Raw genomic sequence first — 25,474 nt, 5'->3', positions numbered from 1 at the left:
TGTGGTGGCAGCCGTCCAAGAGCTGCACCTTGTTAGGAGTCGTGTCCCTCTGCACTGTCTAGTTTGGCGAGCAGGTAGGGCATGGAGGCTCAGTTGCGTGTGATCTCTCGCACGTCAATCTCTCTTGATAAGCATTAAGTCACTTCAGGTGAAAGGTTTTCTACATATCACGGCATCTTTCAGTCTTCTTTGTCAGCTTTTTTGTTGGCACATTTGCATTTCTCAGAAGCTGTGGACACGGATCGCTTGGTCCGGTCTTTCACTGATGAGGGTTGTCAGCATTCTTTTGATTTCAAAGAACTTGCCATGGTGTCGCAGTATTCTGGGTCCCAAAAAGAAAAGCGCCATGGAAAAGCAGATTGCTACAGATACAGCATGATGTCCCTGTTCTGGATCTGGGTTTGCCCTGGTACCACTGGAAAACACTGGGCACTAGGCAGGAATAGGCAGGAATGCAGTGTTGTGGCTAACCCAAACCCGACACAGCCAATCATGCCTGTTTGGACAATCAGCCGGCCAATAGCACTGCTTAGATTCAAAGCCGGATCTTAGCAGTAGTGGGCTAGCATAATAGACCACAACCCCTACTCCTTCCCTTTAAATATTTAAAATATTTAAAGAAACATTGTGGTTAAGCAGTAATACTCACCTGAGTCCATTGCAGGTACTCAAAGCGACCAGCGAGTCCTCAAAACCTTCCACATGTCCATAGTAATGACACGACGTCTAGAATATACCAAAACAACAAAACAGTCAAATAAAGATGTACTGCTCAGTAGCTGCAGTCGCATATTCATCTACACCCTCCATCCAGCCAGGCATTCACCTGGCTTTGGATGGATGGATGGACCACCCATTCATCCATCCACTCACCAATTCATCCATCCATTTATCCATCCAACCAAACAGTGGTCCATCTATCCATCCAGTCATCTATTCACCCACCAATCCATCTATTCATCCATCAAACCAAACATCGGTCCATCTATTTATCCAGTCATCTATTCACCCACCAGTCCATCCATTCAGCCATCCAACCATCTATCTGTCCATCCACCCACCAACAAATCCATCCAACGAAACATTGGTCCATCCATCCAGTCATCTATTCACCCACCAATCCATCCATTCAGCCATCCAACCAAACATCTATCTGTCAAGCTATTCAACCATCCAACCAAACATCTGCCTATCTATCATTCATTCATTCACTTACCAATTCATCCATCCATTCATCCATCCAACCAAACATCGGTCCATCCATCCAGTCATCTATTCACCCACCAATCCATCTATTCAGCCATCCAACCAAACATCTATCTGTCAAGGTATTCAACCATCCAACCAAACATCGGTCCATCTATCCATTCATCAATCCACCCACTGATTCATCCATTCAGCCATACCACCATCCATCTGTTTATCCACCCACTAACAAATCCATCCATCCAAACATCTATCAGTATAACCACCATTATACCATTGGTCCATCTATCCAACCATTTATATATCTATTTATCCATCCACCCATCTATCTACAGTATCTATCTATCTATCTATCTATCTATCTATCTATCTATCTATCTATCTATCTATCTATCTATCTATCTATCTATCTATCTATCTATCTATCTATCTATCTATCTATCTATCTATCTATCTATCTATCTATCTGCCTGTTTGTTCATCCATACATCTCGCCTCTTCCTCCATATCTGAGAAACAGCCTCAACACACTCACAGGAGAACACTAAGCCAGGTAATTGATTCATTACACGACTGGATCAATAAAACAGATTTACTATTTAATTTTACTGGCTGTTTCAGGCTAATTCACACCGTCGCAAATTTAGATGTAATGTGGTGGCAACCATCCAAGAGCTGCACCTTGTTAGGAGTCGTGTCCCTCTGCGCTGTCTAGTTTGGCGAGCAGGTAGGGCATGGAGGCTCAGTTGTGTGTGATCTCTCACACGTCAATCTCTCCTGATAAGCATTAAGTCACTTCAGGTGAAATGCATACATCTCACATCTCAATCAGTAACCCATTAAAATATCTATGCCTCTTCCTCCATATCTGAGGAACAGCCTCAACAGACTCACAGGAGAACACTAAGCCAGAAAATTGATTCATTACATGACTGGACCAATAAAGGAGATTCTTACAGGTTTTCCTTTGTGTGTTTTCACTGAATCCTGGGTCACATCATGAGTGACTACGGCAAAATCTGGAGACAAAAAGTCTCTGAGAAACAAACAGAAACACACAAATACACAATCAGACTCAAATATGTGATCAGATAAAATGAGATCTCAAGAGTTTTAGTCAAAAACACTGTAAATAAATTAGCAAAAATAATTACACTTAATAACATGTATTAAAATCTGTATTTTATATATTAGAGATATTTATTTGCATTAAGGAGGCTAAACCCCACCCAGCCTTCCCTCCTGCAGACAAGGCCACCACCAGGCCTCAAACCTGAGCACAAAAAATGTGAGCACTGATGTTTTGTATGTAAATCCAACCATCAAACAAATGTAACAGTCTGATTTACAAAACAGGTGTTTAATTTTGTGAGTATTGGAGGGAAACACTTCTCCTGGTTCTTACTGGTTTTTGGTGAGCTGTAGGAAGTGGGTGGTGTTATCGATGATGATGGAGTAGGTGACGTTATCAGGATCTGCTTCCTGCAAACAGAAATACAGAAAAAAGTAACAGTTTAATTACAGTGATAATCTGATTATTCAAAATGTCTGAGTGTGCTGACCTTTCGAATGTAGTGGGAAAGTACTTGGAACTGATATACACTGATCAGCCATAACATTAAAACCACCTCCTTGTTTCTACACTCACTGTCCATTTTATATATATATATATATAGAAGCACTGTGTAGTTCTACAATTACTAACTGTAGTCCATCTGTTTCTCTGCATGATTTTTAGCCCCCTTTCATGCTGTTCTTCAATGGTCAGGACCCCCACAGGACCACCACAGAGCAGGTATTATTTGGGTAGTAGATCATTCTCAGCACTGCAATGACACTGACATGGTGGTGGTGTGTTAGTGTGTGTTGTGCTGGTATGAGTGGATCAGACACAGCACTGCTGCTGGAGTTTTTAAACACCTCACTGTCACTGCTGGACTGAGAATAGTCCACCAACCAAAAATATCCAGCCAACAGCGCCCTCTGGGCAGCATCCTGTGACCACTGATGAAAATCTAGACGATGACCAACTCAAACAGCAGCAATAGATGAGCAATCGTCTCTGACTTTACATCTACAAGGCGGGCCAGTGATAGCTCAGTGGTTAAGGTACTGGACTAGTAAACAGAAGGTTGCCGGTTCAAGCCCCGCCACCACCAAGTTGCCACTGTTGGGTCCCTGAGCAAGGCCCTTAACCCTCAATTGCTCATCGTGTTCTGCTCATTGTGTAAGTCGATTTGGATAAAAGCGTCTGCTAAATGCTAAAAAAGTAAATGTAAATGGACCAACTAGGTAGGAGTGTCTAATAGAGTGGACAGTGAGTGTACACGGTATTTAAAAACTTCAGCAGCGTTGCTGTGTCTGATCCACTCATACCAGCACAACACACACTAATACAGTGTCACTGCAGTGCTGAGAATGATCCACCACCCAAATAATACCTGCTCTGTAGTGGTCCTGTGGGGGTCCTGACAATTGAAGAACAGCATGAAAGGGGGCTAACAAAGCATGCAGAGAAACAGATGGACTACAGTCAGTAATTGTAGAACTACAAAATGCTTCTATATGGTAAGTGGAGCTGATAAAATGGACAGTGAGTGTAGAAACCAGGAGGTGGTGCAAAAAAGGTTGGGGACCACTGTCCTAAATCACATAGCATTGCACTAACTCGAGTGTCGGCATGGTCAGCACATGGGTCACCACTAGTGTCCTACTGAGAACAAGCAAGCAGTGTTACCTTATATGCACAGTTGTAGAATTCCAATAGAAATAACTGTAAAAATATGTTCGTGATCTGATTTTTATTGCGAATGTGAAGTGTGTTGAAGACGTGGTTTTTATTTTGATCACCTGTTCGTGTATGTTTTCGTTCCTCTTCCATCGTCTGTGCACCAGCTGAGGCGTCACAATCTGGTAACTTTTCAATTCTGAAACTTGATCCTGAAATAGATCTGAGGAAAAAAATCAGACAAGGCGTAATAATTTTACATTTTATATTTGCGACAGTAGGTGTGTAGAAATGTTAGATTTTATGTTAAATGTTACATTTTAACATGGGAGTCTGTCATGTTTGTATTTGTGAAAAGTATAAGGGGTGGAGTTAAAGGAATATGAGTGCATGCCACTAAAGAAAAACCATATTGAACCATATCCCGGACCTAAAGTTTTTTTAGGAACTATATGGCCAAAAGTTTATGAACACCAGGCCATGAACTTGTTGGACATTTTATTTCACTGCCTCCCCTATTCTTTGCAGCTATAACAGCCTCTACTCTATTGGGAAAGCTTTCCACTGCATTTTTAAATGTGTCTGTGGAAATGTGTCCCCATTAAGTCTACAGAGAGTTTGCAGAGAATGGCAGACAGGGAAGTACAAGCCACTCTGAATGAATTAATCTCTTTTTTTTTTGCTTTATATTTGCTCAGGTTTAAGAGTTCAAAAGAGGCTTTGTTGTCATTTCAGCTATATACAAGTACATAATGATGAAACAACGTTCCTTCAGGAGCAGAGTGCAATAACAATACAATATAGACAGTGCAGATAAATAAAACAAACAGTACAATAAATACAAGACCTACAATAAATACAGAAGACATTTCTAATCTAAAGTAATTGAGGGAGACAAGACTACAGGCGAGAGAGAGATTTACTGAGTAAATGATAAGTGAGGTAAAAAAAAAAAAAACATATTATTCAGGTGAGTTCAGGTGTGCTGCTTTACCTGTCCTGTCACAGTTGTCTAATGTACATGTCATATTGATGCAGCATTCAAGTGCACCTACCAGACAGACCTTCTGTTTTTTAATAATTTTGCCCCACTGTCACTTTAGTGAAATGCAAATTTGTCAAAATAACTGACAAAGAAGACAGAAATATATACAGTAGACCCTTGAGTTATGAACAGTTTACCATACGAACGTTTTGGGTTACAAACGATCTTTTTCAACTTAACGTACGAACAAATTTCGGATTACGAACCGAAATTCACTAAGCACGTGCTGTCACGAACAAGTTGACTCTGGACTCTCTCTCTCTCTCTCTCTCTCTCTCTCTCTCTCTCTCTCTATATATATATATATATATATATATACAGTATATATACAGTGTATCACAAAAGTGAGTACACCCCTCACATTTCTGCAAATATTTTATTATATCTTTTCATGGGACAACACTATAGAAATAAAACTTGGATATAACTTAGAGTAGTCAGTGTACAGCTTGTATAGCAGTGTAGATTTACTGTCTTCTGAAAATAACTCAACACACAGCCATTAATGTCTAAATGGCTGGCAACATAAGTGAGTACACCCCACAGTGAACATGTCCAAATTGTGCCCAAAGTGTCAATATTTTGTGTGACCACCATTATTATCCAGCACTGCCTTAACCCTCCTGGGCATGGAATTCACCAGAGCTGCACAGGTTGCTACTGGAATCCTCTTCCACTCCTCCATGATGACATCACGGAGCTGGTGGATGTTAGACACCTTGAACTCCTCCACCTTCCACTTGAGGATGCGCCACAGGTGCTCAATTGGGTTTAGTCCATCACCTTTACCTTCAGCTTCCTCAGCAAGGCAGTTGTCATCTTGGAGGTTGTGTTTGGGGTCGTTATCCTTTTGGAAAACTGCCATGAGGTCCAGTTTTCGAAGGGAGGGGATCATGCTCTGTTTCAGAATGTCACAGTACATGTTGGAATTCATGTTTCCCTCAATGAACTGCAGCTCCCCAGTGCCAGCAACACTCATGCAGCCCAAGACCATGATGCTACCACCACCATGCTTGACTGTAGGCAAGATACAGTTGTCTTGGTACTTCTCACCAGGGCGCCGCCACACATGCTGGACACCATCTGAGCCAAACAAGTTTATCTTGGTCTCGTCAGACCACAGGGCATTCCAGTAATCCATGTTCTTGGACTGCCTGTCTTCAGCAAACTGTTTGCGGGCTTTCTTGTGCGTCAGCTTCCTTCTGGGATGACGACCATGCAGACCGAGTTGATGCAGTGTGCGGCGTATGGTCTGAGCACTGACAGGCTGACCTCCCACGTCTTCAACCTCTGCAGCAATGCTGGCAGCACTCATGTGTCTATTTTTTAAAGCCAACCTCTGGATATGACGCCGAACACGTGGACTCAACTTCTTTGGTCGACCCTGGCGAAGCCTGTTCCGAGTGGACCCTGTCCTGGAAAACCGCTGTATGACCTTGGTCACCATGCTGTAGCTCCGTTTCAGGGTGTTAGCAATCTTCTTATAGCCCAGGCCATCTTTGTGGAGAGCAACAATTCTATTTCTCACATCCTCAGAGAGTTCTTTGCCATGAGGTGCCATGTTGAATATCCAGTGGCCAGTATGAGAGAATTGTACCCAAAACACCAAATTTAACAGCCCTGCTCCCCATTTACACCTGGGACCTTGACACATGACACCAGGGAGGGACAACGACACATTTGGGCACAATTTGGACATGTTCACTGTGGGGTGTACTCACTTATGTTGCCAGCTATTTAGACATTAATGGCTGTGTGTTGAGTTATTTTCAGAAGACAGTAAATCTACACTGCTATACAAGCTGTACACTGACTACTCTAAGTTATATCCAAGTTTCATGTCTATAGTGTTGTCCCATGAAAAGATATAATGAAATATTTGCAGAAATGTGAGGGGTGTACTCACTTTTGTGATACACTGTATATACAGTGAGTGAACATTCGGACAGCGGACAGTGTTTTTTCTGAGTTTTCTTTATATTTTGTAAAATTCAATATTAAAATGTTCCCAAAGAATGTGCAGAGGAAGCGCAGTGGTGAGAAAATGAAAAAATAACTATTTGTTGTTGTATAATTACTCCTGCCAGTAGCCGTCACTGTGTATCAGACAGAGGGGACAGTGAGTGAGAGAGAAGAAGGAAATCGGCTGAGTAAAGTATTATTTCTTTCATGCAATTACACCTACAAAATACAACACTATTGAAATAATAGAGAAATATGAGAGTTATTGTTGTTTCTGGTAGATACATTTTATATAAAAAGAAGGAAATGTATTATGGTGTATGATACAGCACACGTACTGTACTGAAATGTGATGTGTGTTTTTATGTACAGTACTACTGTGTATTGTTTATTATTGTTTATTACAGTAATGTATATTCTATAATTTAAGATTTAAGGGAAAATAAACTTGTATTTATAACAAAAAAGACCATTTAAGACATTAGAGAGGTTTGGTAAGGGGGGGTTTGGGAGGACTGGCACGGATTAATTCTATTTACATTATTTCTTATGGGAAAAATAGGTTTAACTAACGAACATTTTGACTTCAGAACAGCTCTTTGGAACCAATTAAATTTGTAAGTCAAGGGTCTACTGTATTGTGTATATCGTGTTTATAGTACATTCAATAATATATTAACTTGTATCCTGTAAATAATGTATATCATAGATACTGTACATCCTGCACTTGCTGCTTATTGCACTTCTGGTTAGATGCTAAACTGCATTTCGTTGCCTTGTACTTGTACATGTGTAATGACAAAAAAAACAAAAAAATATGCTGTGATATGTAGGAATTCTTCCACCTGAAGCGACTTAACGTGACTTAACTGAGCCTCTGTGCCCCAACTGCTGGCCAAACTAGGCACACAGAGGGACACAAAGCACAGATGATTGTCAACAGAGAAAGGTCGACAAATCAACATGCTACTGAGCCTCCGTGCTCCCAAATGCCAGCCAAACAAACAAGGTATGTATTTTTTGTTCTGTACCGTCTCATTACAAACAATAACTACTTCCTTTTTTAAATGAGAACCAAAACCATAAAGCAAATTGTATCTTCTAAATATAACATTAACAAATTAAGACATCACTCATCTTTTATTTGTTGCTAGTTGGGTTTTTATGATATGTACTATACATTTGATCTTATCTACTCAAAAAAACGAAACTCTAATTCAAACCAGCCTGTTCTCTTCGAAACATAAACAGTTGGTCCAGTTTAAAAGCTTCTCCTTCAACAAAATGAGTAAACAAGTATTTGCACAAAAAAACACCTACCTTCACTCTTGATTCCATCGGTGCACACCAACAAAAGTATAAAGATCATAAAAAGTTTTCCAACTTCATGTATGATAGTTCTGCTTTCTACTGGCTCCATCATCCAGTGGTTTGAATCCCGAGTCTTCAGGTGGGTTCAGGATTCAAGTGCTCCAAACTATTTCTGAATCTGTTGCATTTATGTCTTAAATCACTGTTCCCTAGACTTCCTCGGAGTAAATACAAAACTTCTAACCATTTAGCTTTCAATATTTACCTTTAATTAAATTACTTAACCTCAGAAGATCAATTGGTCATGAAGTTCATAAACTGCAAGTGACGATGTTTTTTAAATGAGCCAACTGATAATCCTGGGTTACTCTATCTTGTGAATCTGGCTTCCTTAAAAGTCATAGATGTGTCATTCACAGTGAGCACTTTTGCTCTTCAGTCCAGTTAAACTGGTTTTACTCGTGTTGTACTAATGAGGCCCAGCAGGTTAGACCGTAATACAAAACCATTCCAGGGTTGTCCACATAGTTTTGGCCATACAATTATTATATAGTATTTAGGAAAGAATTAGTGTTTCTGATCAAAGTGCATAATACACTGATCAGCCATAACATTAAAACCACCTCCTTGTTTCTGCACTCACTGTCCATTTCATCAGCTCCACTTACCATATAAAAGCACTTTGTAGTTCTACAATTACTGACTGTAGTTTATCTGTTTCTTTACATACTTTTGTAGCCTGCTTTCACCCTGTTCTTCAATGGTCAGGACCCCCACAGGACCACCACAGAGCAGGTATTATTTAGGTGGTGGATCATTCTCAGCACTGCAGTGACACTGACATGGTGGTGGTGTGTTAGTGTGTGTTGTGCTGGTATGAGTGGATCAGACACAGCAGCGCTGCTGGAGTTTTTAAATACAGTGTCCACTCTATCAGACACTCCTACTCCAGAGACGATCGCTCATCTATTGCTGCTGTTTGAGTTGGTCATCTTCTAGACCTTCATCTGTGGTCACAGGACGCTGCCCACGGGGCGCTGTTGGCTGGATATTTTTGGTTAGTGGACTATTCTCAGTCCAGCAGTGACAGTGAGGTGTTTAAAAACTCCAGCAGCGCTGCTGTGTCAGATCCACTCATATCAGCACAACAGTGTCACTGCAGTGCTGAGAATGATCCACCACCTAAATAATACCTGCTCTGTGGTGGTCCTGTGGGGGTCCTGACTATTGAAGAACAGCATGAAAGGGCGACAACAAAGCATGCAGAGAAATAGATGGACTACAGGCAGTAATTGTAGAACTACAAAGTGCTTGTATATGGTAAGTGGAGCTGATAAAATGGACAGTGTGTGTACAAACAAGGAGGTGGTTTTAATGTTATGGCTGATCAGTGTATAAGCAAACGACTTAGTTGGTGGCACTGTTGCCTCACAGCAAGAAGGTCCTGGGTTCGATCCCCAGGTGGGGCGGTCCGGGTCCTTTCTGTATGGAGTTTGCATGTTCTCCGACATGAGTCTGCATGGGTTTCCTCCGACAGTCCAAAGATGTGCAAGTGAGGTGAATTAGAGATACAAAATTGTCCATGACTGTGTTTAATGTTAACCTTGTGAACTGATGAATCTTGTGTAATGAATAACTACCGTTTTTGTCATGAATGTAACCAAAGTGTGTAAAACATGACGTTAAAATCTTAATAAATTAATTAATTGTTGTTATTTATTACTGTTATTATTATTATGAAGTTGAGTTCTGCGGGTTTAATGAACAGCTGATTTATAAATCATATTTATTTAATTCGTTTCCTTTCACATGATTTATATATCAGCGAATTACTTGTAACTCGCTAGTAACATAAAAACTCGCCACGATTCTATGTTAAACATTTTTGTAAGTATTTAGACGAGATTAAATTATTAAAAGATTTAATTTACATTTCAATAGCAAAGTTGACACAATTAAAAGTTTTAAACACTTTCTGACTTTTATATTGGCGTTAGGCAGCCATGAGCCATGGAGGAGACGGAGCCGATTGTTGTACGCATGCGCGGTAGTGTCAGACGTGTAGGAGGTTTGCTATGTGCACGATTTCATCAATAAACAACATGTATAATGAATATAAAACATTAAAATATGAAAGGGTTTGATGGTGTTTATTATGGAGTGAGTAGTTTAGTCTTTAAAAGTGTAATCATGGATCGGTGTTGAGTAAGAAAGGGAAATAATTAAGCTGGCAGATCTTCCTCCACATGAACTGCTGCTCCACTGCACTGGTCAGACTGATCAACAGCTCCAGAAGAACATCTGATCTACATCTGTTAATGAATGTAAATATTCTCTACATTTAACATAATCATCATCTTCTTCATCATCATCATCAACATGAGCCTGAACAAAGACGTTCTGCTTTCTGCTCACACATCCTGGGTTGGAACATCCAAGACTGAACTGCATGAAGTTCTAATCTCTGCTCCAGAAGATCAGATGATGGAAGCTGGTCTGGATTCTTCTACACAGTGAGTCTGATCTTTCTGTTCCTCTGTTTGATCACATTCATGTTCGTCTCACTCATGCATCCTCCATAGATGATCATTGGTAGTAGAATGGAGAACTTTATCATAGAGTGCCAGGTTTTCCAGCAAGATCAACCAAGTAGATCTGCACAAATGGAAATGTGTAGTGTGGACACCACCGAAAAAAATCTGCTGAAACATGGAAGGTGCTGTCCACAGTCAAGCAAGCTTTACAGCCAGTGTTGCCTCTGCTTGGGATTTTTCCCAGGATCTTGGGATTTGGGGATTTTGTCAAGCATTCTTGGAATTTGTTTCCCAATTTTCCTCCCAATCTAGTCATATCCAATGTCCCACTTTCTCTCTACTGATGCTGATCTCCATTCCTGATTGAGGAGAGCAAGACTGACAAACCCCCCGCTATCAGTGCAGTATCGACTGTATCTTTTCACCTGCACGGGGCGAGTTCATATGTGGATCAGCTTTATGCACGGAGAGCCACACCCATTATTCCTCAACTCTGTTCAGGCCCCATTAACCAGCCAGCAGACTTCGTTATTGCATCAGTTATGAGGAAACTCTTGTCCGGCTCCACCCTGTATGAACAACAGGCACTTGTTGTTCATGTAGCCACCCAGCCCAGCCTGATGGCAGAGCTTCGAGTTTTGAACCGACGTGCTAGCGTGTTTTACCACTGCAATTTGCACTAAAGCAATTAAAATGGTATAATGGCAATTTTATTGGTATATTTACACCATATCTACATTGGTTGTCGCAGGCCATTTCTACACCTACTGTACATTTACTTCTTTATTTACTTACCTTTTCTTGGGCGCGAGAACATGACATGTCTGTTGTCATCTGTGCATTGTACTTCGTTTTTTGGTAATTGTTGTGATAGATTGCAGAAATAAATCTGCTTCAATCGTTGTAGTGTAAACAGTTTAACATTCTTGGTGTAAAGCTTGCTTGACTGTACTCACATATATTGTACGTGCACTTGTATAGAGGTGGTGGTGATTGTACTGTGAATACTGGTTGTAGGTGTGAGTCTGTACGTTTGGAGCAAACTGAAGAAGGATCGCCGTGCATCATCACCCTGCTGTGCCGCCCCAATTCGGGCGCCATGATCAGCACCGTTCAGGTGGTGAGTGAGGCGCGCACTATCGAGGTGTACTCGCTCTCCGGAGACTATTGTGGCACCAGCCGTGGTGTGGAGGATCCAAAGTGGCAACTAAATGGGTACAGAGTCACTGGTTGTCTATAAACCTGGTGTATAATGTTTCCTGTGATGCTAGATGATCTGATTTGGTTTTGCTTTCTGTAATGCCAGTGCTGGAGAAAAGAAGTCCATCTACAAAAGCCACTTGGGGTTGGAATGCCCGATGGCATCATGTGAAGTGAAGGTACGTACGCCAACTTTAGAATAGCAAGATACATACAGTGTGGAAAGTTCTACAGTGCCATTTAACACTGTGGCATGGCCTCCTCATTCCTAAAAAGGATTTCTTATTATGCGATTTCTCTGTGTCCATATAAATATGGCTAGTTTGACTGGACCCATTTGAAATGAACATGAAGCCAATTGTGACAAACTTCAGGTTTCAGGAGAACAAACTACATGGAACAGTGTGAAACTACATGGAAATTTGAAAAGCATTTAGTCAAAGACGAAAAACTGTTGCTGAAATCAAGTGTCTTTTGAACTCTCTGCCATTTCCTAAAAACATGCCTGTAGGTGGACTGGCTGCTTGAAAGTTTTCCCTAGATATGCGTGAGTGAGTGAATGGATGACTGTGTGCTGAAAACCCTTTATTGCCATCACTGAAAACAAACAATCAAACTAATGAATGGTGGTATTGTTCTGCCCTTGTATCTCCACACAGCTTCTCTCTCTGGGTGGGCGCTCGACCGTGGAAATCATCCAAGTGTCTGTGGGTTTGAGGTTCCTTCAGGCCGAGCATTGTCCCCCAGCCATGAACCCTGGCATCGACCTCCAGCGCGTCCGGACCATGATGGAGGAGATGGGCGCCACCCTCTCGCCTGGGGCGCAGAACCTCATGGAAATGGTGCAGTTTCAGCAGAAGGTCAGAGGTCTTTGATTTCATAGATGGTTAGGATAGGTTCATCATGAGGGTCCACATGTGTTGAGGTTCCAGGTGTTGGGCTTCTAGGTGTTAGGGTTCCAGGTGTTGAAGTTCAAGGTGTTAAGGTTCCAGGTGTTGATGTTCTGTGTGTGTTGAGGTTTAAGGTGTTACAGTTCCGGTTGTTAGGGTTCGAGGTGTTGAGGTTTAAGGAGTTGAGGATTGAAGTGTTGAGGTTCGAGGTGTTAAGGATCAAGGTGTTGAGGATCGAGATGTTGAGGTTCCAGGTGTTATGGTTCCAGTGTTGAGGTTCCAAATGTTGGGGTACTGTCTGTTAAGGTTACAGCTGTTGAGATTAAGGTGTTGAGGTTCAGGTCTTGAGGTTTGAGGTTTTGAGCTGTTGAGGATGTTGAGGATTGAGGTGTTGGGGTTCCAGGTGTTGAGATTCCACATGTTGAGGTTCCAGGTGTTGGTGTTCCAAGTGTCTGGGTTCTGGGTGTTGAGGTTCCACAGGTGCTGAGTTTTCAGGTGTTGAGGAGCATGATTTTGAGGATTGAGGTGTTGAGGATCAAGATGTTGAGGCTCAGGGTGTTAAGGTTCCAGGTGTTGAGGTTCCAGGTGCTGAGGATCAAAGTGTTGAGGACTGAGGTGTTGGGGTTCCAGGTGTTAAGGTTTCAGGTGTTGATCTTCTGGGTGATGGGGTTCTGGGTATTGAGGTCCAGATTTTAATGATCGAGGTGTTGAGGTTGAGGAATGAGGTGTTGATGTTCTACATGTTAGGGTTCCATGTGTTGAGGATCGAGATGTTGAAGCTCAGGGTGTTGAGGTTCCAGGTGCTGAGGATCGAAGTTTTGAGGACTGAGGTGTTGGGGTTCCAGGTGTTAAGGTTTCAGGTGTTGATCTTCTGGGTGATGGGGTTCTGGGTATTGAGGTTTCAGGTGTTAAAGTCCCAGGTATTGAGGATCCAGGTTTTAAGAATTGAAGTGTTGAGGTTCTAGATGTTAGGGTTTCAGGTGTTAAGGTTCCAGGAGGAATAAGGTTCCAGTGGTGGTGGAATAAGCAAAGAGAACCAAGTGAGCTAAAGCAATAAGCTTTACACACATTAAAAAAGGTTGGAGGAATGTAAACAAACCAGCTGCTCCAGCCCTTAGAATGGCATGTTTGCATGAGTATACAGTGAAGCTCTTGGGTAAGATAAAGTCTGGAGAGGAACTGTAGTATATAATGTTACTATACACTGAAGATCAGACAGAGATCTTCCCAAAAGGTTTAATTTTGGATTGTGTCTGTAGAACAAAACTGACCTTCTCGGTGGCTTCCTGCCCCTGCTGATGGGTGGACGCGGTGGTCTTTTTGGTGGTGGTGCGCTGGCATGCCTGGCCAAACAGGCCACGCCCACCGAAGAAGCCCCGTCTAACGGAGCACAAGTAACTTCTGCTCATCCATCAACGATCCATGACCAGAGTGGCGTACCAGCTGGGCAGACTTGGCCCCAGAGCCCGGTCAGTCCTGACCTTCTCCCCGTGCTGCAGAGCGTATGTGGTCAGGTGACCCAGCTTCGCCTGGATACGCAGAACTCACCTGAGAAGAAGAACGGAGAGCGGTGAGTGAGGGCATGTAGATCAATCCCGTACTACTGTGTTGTTCAGAGTATTGATTGCATTATGGCCAGAAGTGTGTGGACACCCAGCCATGAGTTGATCGGACATCCCTTTCCAAAGGAAATCATGTTGCACCATAGGGTGCGTCTTTTATCTTAGAAAACCTTTGCAAGGCAAACAGTGGACCTCATGGACCTTTATGGACCCTCCACGGTACAGCAAAACATTCAGGTTGAAAGCATCATTTGGATTTGTCCATTGCTCCAGGGTCCAGAATTTGTGTTCCTTGGACCAACTTCCGATTTGTAAATGTTTGTAAATGGCGAATATACACCGATCAGCCATAACATTAGAACCACCTCCTTGTTTCTACACTCACTGTCCATTTTATCAGCTCCACTTACCATATAGAAGCACTTTGTAGTTCTACAATTACCGACTGTAGTCCATCTGTTTCTCCACATGCTTTGTTAGCCCCCTTTCATGCTGTTCTTCAATGGTCAGGACCACCACAGAGCAGGTATTATGTAGGTGGTGGATCATTCTCAGCACTGCAGTGACACTGACATGGTGGTGGTGTGTTAGTGTGTGTTGTGCTGGTATGAGTGGATCAGACACAGCAGCGCTGCTGGAGTTTTTAAACACCTCACTGTCACTGCTGAACTGAGAATAGTCCACCAACCAAAAATACAGTGTATCACAAAAGTGAGTACACCCCTCACATTTCTGCAGATATTTAAGTATATCTTTTCATGGGACAACACTGACAAAATGACACTTTGACACAATGAAAAGTAGTCTGTGTGCAGCTTATATAACAGTGTAAATTTATTCTTCCCTCAAAATAACTCAATATACAGCCACTAATGTCTAAACCACCGGCAACAAAAGTGAGTACACCCCTAAGAGACTACACCCCTAAATGTCCAAATTGAGCACTGCTTGTCATTTTCCCTCCAAAATGTCATGTGATTTGTTAGTGTTACTAGGTCTCAGGTGTGCATAGGGAGCAGGTGTGTTCAATTTAGTAGTACAGCTCTCACACTCTCTCATACTGGTCACTGAAAGTTCCAACATGGCACCTCATGGCAAAGAACTCTCTGAGGATCTTAAAAGACGAATTGTTGCGCTACATGAAGATGGCCAAGGCTACAAGAAGATTGCCAACACCCTGAAACTGAGCTGCAGCACAGTGGCCAAGATCATCCAGCGTTTTAAAAGAGCAGGGTCCACTCAGAACAGACCTCGCGTTGGTCGTCCAAAGAAGCGGAGTGCACGTGCTCAGCGTCACATCCAACTGCTGTCTTTGAAAGATAGGCGCAGGAGTGCTGTCAGCATTGCTGCAGAGATTGAAAAGGTGGGGGGTCAGCCTGTCAGTGCTCAGACCATACGCCACACACTACATCAAATTGGTCTGCATGGCTGTCACCCCAGAAGGAAGCCTCTTCTGAAGTCTCTACACAAGAAAGCCCGCAAACAGTTTGCTGAAGACATGTCAACAAAGGACATGGATTACTGGAACCATGTCCTATGGTCTGATGAGACCAAGATTCATTTGTTTGGTTCAGATGGTCTCAAGCATGTGTGGCGGCAATCAGGTGAGGAGTACAAAGATAAGTGTGTCATGCCTACAGTCAAGCATGGTGGTGGGAATGCCATGGTCTGGGGCTGCATGAGTGCAGCAGGTGTTGGGGAGTTACATTTCATTGAGGGACACATGAACTCTAATATGTACTGTGAAATACTGAAGCAGAGCATGATCCCCTCCCTCCGGAAACTGGGTCGCAGGGCAGTGTTCCAGCATGATAATGACCCCAAACACACCTCTAAGATGACCACTGCTTTATTGAAGAGGCTGAGGGTAAAGGTGATGGACTGGCCAAGCATGTCTCCAGACCTAAACCCAATAGAACATCTTTGGGGCATCCTCAAGCGGAAGGTGGAGGAGTGCAAAGTCTCGAATATCCGCCAGCTCCGTGATGTCGTCATGGAGGAGTGGAAAAGCATTCCAGTGGCAACCTGTGAAGCTCTGGTAAACTCCATGCCCAGGAGAGTTAAGGCAGTTCTGGGAAATAATGGTGGCCACACAAAATATTGACACTTCAGGAACTTTCACTAAGGGGTGTACTCACTTTTGTTGCTGGTGGTTTAGACATTAATGGCTGTATATTGAGTTATTTTGAGGGAAGAATAAATTTACACTGTTATATAAGCTGCACACAGACTACTTTTCATTGTGTCAAAGTGTCATTTTGTCAGTGTTGTCCCATGAAAAGATATACTTAAATATCTGCAGAAATGTGAGGGGTGTACTCACTTTTGTGATACACTGTATATCCAGCCAACAGCGCCTCGTGGGCAGCGTCCTGTGACCACTGCTGAAGGTCTAGAAGATGACCGACTCAAACAGCAGCAATAGAGGAGCGATCGTCTCTGACTTTACATCTACAAGGTGGACCAACTAGGTAGGAGTGTCTAATAGAGTGGACAGTGAGTGGACACGGTGTTTAAAAAGTCCAGCAGCGCTGCTGTGTCTGATCCACTCATACCAGCACAACACACACTAACACACCACCACCATGAGAATGATCCACCACCTAAATAATACCTGCTCTGTGGTGGTCCTGACCATTGAAGAACAGGGTGAAAGGGGGCTAACAAAGCATGCAGACTAACAAATGGACTACGGTCAGTAATTGTAGAACTACAAAGTGCTTCTATATGGTAAGTGGAGCTGATAAAATGGACAGTGAGTGTAGAAACAAGGAGGTGGTTTTAATGTTATGGCTGCTCAGTGTAAATTCCAGCTTTGTGAAGCTCTAGATCACAGAGGTGCTTCTTCAGATCTGTAGATGTTTTGAGCCCCCAATGTTTATGTGTTTCAGAACTCTGTTAGTTGCCTCATGTATGAATGTTTGTTCCAGTGTATCTGACATTTCTGCTCCTCTGTTGTGTCTGTAAGGGAGGAGCCGCCGGGGTTCGCAGGTCTGGAGAAAGCTCTGGAGAAGGTGGTGGAGCGGCGCATGGAGGAGGTGGAGAAGAGGCTGATGGAGCACATGGACGAGCGTCTGAATGTCCTTCAGCAGAGATTAGAGCTCACCCTCCAGCAGATCACGCTCCATACGAACTCATCCAACCAGTAATCCAACCAGTAATCCAGTAACATGCCCACAGCACGAGTCTGGGTGGCGTGAATGGCTAACATGTTTGCTAATGCTTTCTCAGGAAGAAGCCGCGGTCACTCGCTGACTTGCCGTGGTCATGTTCACTGTGCGGTTAGCGATTCGGCTTTGAACTAATTTTGGGGGTTGGTGACTAGAATTGTTGTTAGCAGGCTAAGCTAACTGAGCGCCAGTAACTGTAAAATGACAAACCGTTACATGACTGGGAAATTTTAACTGGCGTGACAGCAGCTTAGCTTGTGTAGCATTGCTAGCGGACTGACAGAGTGAACTGTTGCTCATTTATACGGTTTGATCAGGTTTAACAAAAGCTTGAACTGTGTCCAAATAGTAACTGCTAATGGTTTTAAATGCTAATTAATCTAAACAGTTTTTAAGCTGAAGGTTTTCGTACAGCTTTATTAAGGAACTGAAATCTTGACGACTTCTTTTCGACACTAATTCACCTCCAGTGAACGTTTACGTTTGGACAAACAGGCGTCTGAATCACTCTCACAAGCTAACTAGCATTAGCTGTTAACTGATGAAACAAACTGTAACACAGAAGAGTTGAGATGATTGAGGTCTGAGAGAACCTGAGTGTGTTTGTGCACAACGATCACCGGATTATTATCGGCTCATAGCGGTTGTGGTGTTTCTTATCCAGCATCTGAAACACTCTGAGCTGGGCTGGATTGTTTACGTTTCTCCAGCTCACCACATGATTACAGATGTTATAGTGCGGGATGATGGTGTGAATGTTCAGTAGATCCACTTGGTTTCTACAGTGCTTCTGTGAAACGTGTGTGTGAATGAATTTGTGAAAGAATAAATGAGTGTGTGAATGAGTGAGAGTGTAAATGAATGAATGAAAGGGTGAGAGCCTGAGTAAGTGAGAAGGTGAGAGTCTGAGTAAGTGAATGAGTGAGTGGGTGAGTGAGAGTCTGAATGTGTGAATAAGTGAGAGTGTAAATGAATGAATGAAAGGGTGAGAGCCTGAGTGAGTGAGAAGGTGAGAGTCTGAGTAAGTGAATGAGTGAGTGGGTGGGTGAATGAGAGTCTGAGTGAGTGAGCAAGTAAGTGAATGAGTGAGTGGGTGAGAGTCTGAATGTGTGAATAAGTGAGTGTGTAAGAGTGAATGCGTCTGAATGAGTGAGTGAATAAATTAATTAAAATGAATGAGTGAGTAATTGGATGAATAAGAGCCTGAGTGTGTGATTGAGTAAGTGAATGGGTGAGTGCCTGAGTGAATGAATAAATTAGTGAAAATGAATGAGTGAGTAATTGGATGAATAAGAGCCTGAGTGTGTGATTGAGTAAGTGAATGGGTGAGTGCCTGAGTGAATGAGTGAGTGAATAAATTAGTGAAAATGAATGAGTGAGTAATTGGATGAATAAGAGTCTTAAGTGTGAGTGAGTGAGTGCCTGAATGAGTAAGTGTGTGAGAGAATGAGTAAGCGAATGGGTGAGTGCCTGAGTGAATGAGTGCGTGAATGAATTAGTAAAAATGAGTGAGTGAGTGAGTGAATAAGAGTTTGAATGAGTTAGTGAATGAATGAGTGAGTGAATAAGAGTTTGAATGAGTTAGTAAATGAATGAGTGAGTGAGTGAATAAGAGTTTGAATGAGTTAGTGAATGAATGAGTGAGTGAATAAGAGTTTGAATGAGTTTGAATGAGTTAGTGAATGAGTGAAAAAGAGTTTGAATGAGTTAGTGAATGAGTGAGTAGACTTGTCCTTTGATGATCTGGGAACTTCGTTCCTGCATTATGGCTCTGGATCCAGCGTGACCCTGACATAGATGAAGTGGTTAGCTAAAGCGAGTAAATGAATGAATGAATGAATGAGTGTTTGTTCAGATCAGATTTCTGATTATGGAGGGAAATTAAATCTCACTTCTGTTTTTATTTCTCTGGGTTTGTTTGATGTTTTTCCTCATAAATATTTTAATGGTTTACATTAAACTAAGAACTAAACTTCAGAATGAAATTTCAATAATGATGCTATTAATAAAATATTAAAATAAAATATTAATGAAGTTTCCATGAGTTTTTTTGTCATCAGTAAACTTAAAGCTGCAGCTCTGTTCAAAGTTCAACAAGAATAAAAAATCATTAAGAATTTAAGTCACCTGGGGTGACACGGTGGCTCGGTGAGTAGCACCGTCTCCTCACAGCAAAAAGTCCTGAGTTTGATCCCCAGGTGTAGCGGTCCGGGTCCTGTCTGTGTAGATTTTGCATGTTCTCCCCTTGTCTGTGTGGGTTTCCTCTGGGAGATCAAGTTTTCTCCCACAGTCCAAACTAACAAACAAACCTTACATGGGGTGTGTTCAGACACGATTGATTTTGAGGGCCAAATGGGTTCCTCATCACTGCGCTCATTGGTGCCTGCACAGAGACTCGGTGCACGACTCTGTATGTGATACAGATCCATGTGTAAACTGGCCTTGTGCAGGTGAAAAGAAATGGTTGGCAACTGCATGCGTGTCAGAGTGGACTGTTAATCAGAAGGTTACTGGTTCAAGCCCCACCACTGCCAAGTTGCTGCTGTTAAACCATTGAGCAAAGCTTTTAACCCTCAATTGCTCAGATTGTATACTGTCGTTTTGGATAAAGGTGTCTGCTAAATGCTGAAAATGTAAAGTACTATAAGTACAGCCCCCCTCACCCAGGGTCTGCAGCGGTAGAGGAGAGGTACAGCCAGGTAATCTTATATGACTAGACTGGGAGTTGGAGGAAATGTACATGAGGTGGGATTTGAACTATGTCACTCTATTCACAGCTAATAGAAAACGATGTAAACAAAAGGTACTGATTTCTATTTTTTAAATAGAAATGTCATGTTTTATTTTTAAACACATGAAAGAAATGGGGCAACGTCAAAGTTTTGGTTAATTTTTTTCCCACTTGCCACCCGTTTTTGTATTTTGTTTATGCATTTTCTCCCCTTTTTCTCCCTTTTAGCGCGTGCAATTGCTCGATTGTGTCATGCTTCCTCTCCACTAATGCCGATCCTTGCTCTGATTGAGGAGAACGAAGCTAACCCACGCCCCCTCCGCCACGTGGGCAGCAGCCGTATGCATTTTGTCACCTACACTTTGACGAGTGCAATGCGGATCAGCACTGTGTATGGAGAGACACACCCTGAGAGCACTCTTTTCTCATCTCTGTGCAGGCGCCATCAATCAGCCAGCAGAGGTCGTAATTGCATCAGTTATGAGAGAGAGACCCTATCCGGCTTTTAATATCCCACCCCTATCTGAACAACAGGCCAATCGTTGTTCATGTGGCCACTCAGCCCAGATATGATGTAGTCGAGATCCCAGCTCTGGTGTTCAGCGTGTGTTTTACCGCTGCGCCACCTGAGCGGCCCTTGCCCCCTTTTTTGATGGACTATTGTTCCCCAGCTTTTGTTCAACTTGTCAACCACATGAGTGGAGCTGCTACTCACCTGCCGGACATACAGTATAACATATAACATCAATGTATGGAAGCACGGAACTGGGTTGCTGTCGATATAGACTGTTTAAGTACCTCCCAGAAAGATGCCAGTGGGCATATTGGCTTATCTAGATATAAGATAATGGAATGGATTTGACCTTGACATAAAGTGATCCATTTAGATGATTGAGTGAATGATCATCTACTCTCTTACTCAGTGTTCAAAACTGGAGAGCCGAGCAAAACACCAAACAACATGGGAGTCACTCACACAGGCCACCCTCCACCCTGAGAGAATAATGAATCTAACGAAGCATCTGGGACACAAAAGGGTATGAATTCATGGGACTGGACCTTCAAGGTTGTCCTTACGTTGACCCTCTGTTGTCCTCCAATCAGACCCAAGAGATCACCGGGGGCGAAGAGTCGAAAGCATCGGTGTGACACTGAATGAAAGTGAAATAACCTCATTTCACACAACGTGAACCGTCTAAAAAATGACGTGATGTACAGCTGAACATGTGTTGTTCCAGATGTGTGTAATGTGAACTCCTGCATGGGATTCTGGGTGGTGGTGTGTTATGCATCCACGACACGTGGGTGCGTTGCATTTTCGGTAACTCATTATGAGAGGGCAGCGTGTTTAACACGTAACCATGGATCTAATAACATCAACACTCGTAAAAGATGGATATGATTTCATACACTGCACAGCTCGGCCCAAGACTTTTGATAATAAACATTTACCCATATAGATGATTAATCTAGCAGTTGAGGTGTTTGTTTGTTTGTTTGTGTGTTTATTAGGATTTTAACATCATGTTTTACACTTTGGTTACATTCATGACAGGAACGGTAGTTACTGCTTACACAAGGTTATATTAAACACAGTCATGGACAATTTTGTATCTCCAGTTCACCTCACTTGCACGTCTTTGGACTGTGTGAGGAAACCAGAGCACCCGGAGTAAACCCATGCAGTCACAGGGAGAACATGCAAACTCCACACAGAAAGGACTCGGACCGCCCCATCTGGGGATCGAACCCAGGACCTTCTTGCTGTAAGGCGACAGTGCTAAGTTGGTGAGGTGACACGGTGGCTCGGTGGGTAGCACTGTCGCCTCAAAGTGAGAAGGTCCAGGACCTTTCTGTGTGAAGTTTGCATGTTCTCCCTGTGTCTGTGAAGATACAAATTGAATTGGAGGAACAAAACTGGCAGTGACTGTGTTTAATATTGAACTTGAACTGATGAATCATGGGTAACCTGTAATTACTGATCCTTTTATGCAGTGAAAAACATGACGTCTAGTAAATAGAATGTAGGCAGTGACTTCTCTGTCCCCATATACATAGGACTAGTTTGGCTGTACCCAATAAACACTAAAATAAACAGTAGTATTTTGTGGAGTAAGGATCAGCAACAAACTTCAGTCAAACCCATGGCAATGTTAAGTACGATTGACTGTGGACATGGTGGTCAGTTCTGTGTTCCACGTACACTGGTAACTTGTAACTCGATGTCCCCTAAACTCAAAATCTTTGAAACTTGATGCCCTTTGTTGAGAAATTTGTACCCTTAAATTCAACGTGTGTGTGACTGTTGCTTTCTTCAGCCCTCGGCTTGAGCGGTGGGGTAAAACATCATCTTTGTGGAATAACCATCAGATTCAGTCTGAAAGCTCCACATGTATCTGTGTTTATCTGGATTTTCCTCCCTGTTTCACTTTTAAACTTGTGTTACAGCTCGAGGTTCTGAGCTTTTCTGAGAGTCTAAAATGCTTATTGTTAAAAAATAAAGCTTAACGTGGTTTAATGTATTAAAAGAATGACAGGAGCACTAAACTCCTCTTCATTATTACTGCTCATAAGTTCTCTCCACTAATGAGCGCTGCCATCACACTTCATAGGGAATAACAGCACAGCAGCACAAAAGCTTTTTTGCCGCTTCTCATGTGAATGCGCCGGTACTGAACGGAATACGGTATTCCAAGATCAAGCATCTCCACGATTAAGAAGCGTAAGGAAACAATAAAGAAGTAAAGCTAAAGTGCAGCTTTTATTGTATCTAACTGTTGGTATATTATATTTGTGTTATTTTCGGTGTAATAGTGTCAAAATCCACCGCATTATTTTACATAAGCCTAAAATATATGCAGTTCCACAAGACCATGGACCCATAAACGGGTTTCCCAAACATCCTTATGGGAAAAAATACCTTGAAACTTGACGTTTGTTAAAAATCCCAGAACCAATTGACGTCGAGTTTTAAGGTACCTCTGTACTTGATGGGTACAATCATTTATTCATTCATTTTCTTAACCGCTTATCCAATTAGGGTCGCGGGTTGGGGTGCTGGAGCCTATCTCAGCTTTTCAATGAGCGCAAGGCACACTAACACCCTGGATGGGACGCCAGTCCATCGCAGGGCAGACACACATACAGTACATACACACACCCATTCACCTATAGGGCAATTCAGTGTCTCCAATTAACTTGACTGCATGTTTTTGGACTGTGGGAAACCAGAGCTCCTGCAGGAAACCCACACAGACACGGGGAGAACATGCAAACTCTTCACAGAAAGGACCCAGACCGCCCCGCCTGGGGATCAAACCCAGAACCTTCTTGCTGTGAGGCGACAGTGCTACCGAGCCACAGAGCGGCCCCGGGTACAATCAATCTAGCCATGTTTAAATGGACACAACAAAGCCTGTAGTCCAGCTATAGTCCATTATAATGACTAAGGAGGAATTCTGAGGCCATGGCACAAAGTTTAATCACAATATGGAACATTTTACACCTTAGTATCAATCATCTAAGCTTATTTATTTATTTTTGAGAGAAAAGGAAGGAGACGTCTTGGGTAGCAGAGCTTTATTTGAATATTTCCAGCTTGTTTGTCATCCTATCAGGAGTGATATGAGGTTTATTCAGTGCTATTAATACTTACGGCAAGTATTGATTAATATTAATTCATATCCGTCAATATTAATGATGTGCATTTTGCCTAAAACTCGAAAGACTATAATAGCATTACAGAACGTCACAGAAGGGCACATTCCAACGTTTGGTTTCAAGACATTCAGATATTAATAAAAGCAGAATATTTATATCCAGATTGTGCCCAGTTTCAGAGATATATGGGATATAAACGTCTGATGGCACTTCCCCAACCTGATCCTGCTATGACTCGAGTACAGATTCAAACCATAAAAAAACAATAAAGAAAATAATTCGGCAGTACGAACTCATAAAACAGTACAAAACCCAGAGGTGAATGTGTTCCGGTGTAGAAACGAGCGTTTCCATTTTTTTTCTGCCACAAACAGACCAGAAGAAGAAGCGTTAAAACAGAGAATATTTGCTAAAACCGAGTGTGGTCCCACACTCACGTCGTTCAAGTCCGTGCTCTTTCAGGCGATCACTGAGAACCAGCTCGTGCTAGAGCAGGAGGTCGGAGGGACGCTGGGGGGTGGGGGGCGCCGAAGCGTCAAGGTGTCAAGGGTCGACCTCTTCGGGGACGACGGTGAGGATGACGTCCTCGTTTCCTCGCCGCACCACCATGCGAAGCTTGTCGTCTTTTTTGATGGCCGTGCTGACGTCGCTGGCCGAGGTGATCTGCTGGCCGTTGATGCTGATGATGACGTCGCTCTCCTTCAGACCTCCGCTGCAAAACCAAGACGGCAAGTCAGTTTAATTAGCCCATAATGCCCGGAACTCGCTGTATCAGGTTGCACGGTGCAAAGGCCCTGCTTCAGCCGTGCCGCTCTACATAATAGCCCCACCAATGGTCACCACTATGGTATTTGGGACACAGCAGATCAAATGGACTGAACACCACCTGTTAGCCACCCGACATCAGTGCCCGACCTCACAAACACTGGGTCTGGATCTGGTGCGTTCCGGTACCGTAGGAACAATAATAGGACGCAGGGCTTCCAAACCATCTCCATCCACACTGACCACATGTACCGGTCAGCAGATGTGACAAAACCTGGCTTGTTTGCCCTTTTTACACAGAAGGTGGCACTTGGAACCAAAACATTTGGTTCTTTTCACCAGTCAGTGGCGGATCCTTACACAGAGCTGTAACATGTATGGAGGAACACGCTAGACTCAAGTGTTCCTCCACCACTCATGCAGACTCTTGTTGCTTTTACAGTGGCAACGAAGTGAATCCTCATTCAACCTTTCCTCCCTCAGACACGGCCAATTGTGTCCACAAAAAGATTCAAACCCAAGTCCTAGTGGTGGTAACATGAATTTATTTACTTGTGTGTACTTGTGCTTTTTAAACCTTCATGTATGTACTCACACTTCTGCTGGAGTTTTGGAAATGACCTCGATGACATACGCTCCTGAGGTCACATCCGGAAAATCTGACGTCCTTTCCTTCAACTCCTTAGCAAGGCTAGAAGAAAAACACAGGA

General features: G+C 42.8%; 3 protein-coding genes across 3 annotated transcripts in view; 1 reads left to right on the top strand and 2 right to left on the bottom strand.

Annotated features, from left to right (window-relative positions):
- zgc:174164 (uncharacterized protein LOC570656 homolog) overlaps window positions 1-8,279 on the bottom strand; it is a 36,880-nt gene extending 28,601 nt beyond the window's left edge. The window contains exons 1-4 of the mRNA XM_063003975.1: window positions 8,262-8,279; window positions 2,612-2,688; window positions 2,164-2,242; window positions 650-726 (exon numbers count right to left, since the gene is read on the bottom strand). Of these exons, the coding sequence (XP_062860045.1) occupies window positions 650-726; window positions 2,164-2,242; window positions 2,612-2,688; window positions 8,262-8,279 (251 nt within the window). The remainder of the gene's footprint in view (window positions 1-649; window positions 727-2,163; window positions 2,243-2,611; window positions 2,689-8,261) is intronic.
- Window positions 8,280-10,324: 2,045 nt separating this feature from the next.
- Window positions 10,325-19,638, top strand: c10h10orf88 (chromosome 10 C10orf88 homolog). Its single transcript, XM_063003225.1, has 6 exons — window positions 10,325-10,765; window positions 11,804-12,001; window positions 12,093-12,165; window positions 12,646-12,846; window positions 14,136-14,446; window positions 17,407-19,638. The coding sequence occupies exons 1-6, from the start codon at window positions 10,632-10,634 to the stop codon at window positions 17,585-17,587; spliced, it is 1,098 nt and encodes a 365-aa protein (XP_062859295.1). The 5' UTR covers window positions 10,325-10,631; the 3' UTR covers window positions 17,588-19,638.
- Window positions 19,639-23,903: 4,265 nt separating this feature from the next.
- htra1b (HtrA serine peptidase 1b) overlaps window positions 23,904-25,474 on the bottom strand; it is a 43,612-nt gene continuing 42,041 nt past the window's right edge. The window contains exons 8-9 of the mRNA XM_063003217.1: window positions 25,360-25,455; window positions 23,904-24,711 (exon numbers count right to left, since the gene is read on the bottom strand). Of these exons, the coding sequence (XP_062859287.1) occupies window positions 24,543-24,711; window positions 25,360-25,455 (265 nt within the window). The 3' untranslated portion in view covers window positions 23,904-24,542. The remainder of the gene's footprint in view (window positions 24,712-25,359; window positions 25,456-25,474) is intronic.

This window comes from Trichomycterus rosablanca, chromosome 10, assembly GCF_030014385.1.
Source record: "Trichomycterus rosablanca isolate fTriRos1 chromosome 10, fTriRos1.hap1, whole genome shotgun sequence".
Taxonomy (NCBI): domain Eukaryota; kingdom Metazoa; phylum Chordata; class Actinopteri; order Siluriformes; family Trichomycteridae; genus Trichomycterus; species Trichomycterus rosablanca.
This window is presented reverse-complemented; position numbering and strand designations above follow the sequence as displayed.

Coding starts and splice junctions, on each gene's coding strand:
- c10h10orf88 (XM_063003225.1), top strand. CDS start 10,632: ATGAGCCTGAACAAAGACGTTCTGCTTTCTGCTCACACATCCTGGGTT. Junction 10,766..11,803: donor GGTCTGGATTCTTCTACACA/GTGAGTCTGATC, acceptor TACTGGTTGTAG/GTGTGAGTCTGTACGTTTGG. Junction 12,847..14,135: donor TGGTGCAGTTTCAGCAGAAG/GTCAGAGGTCTT, acceptor TTGTGTCTGTAG/AACAAAACTGACCTTCTCGG.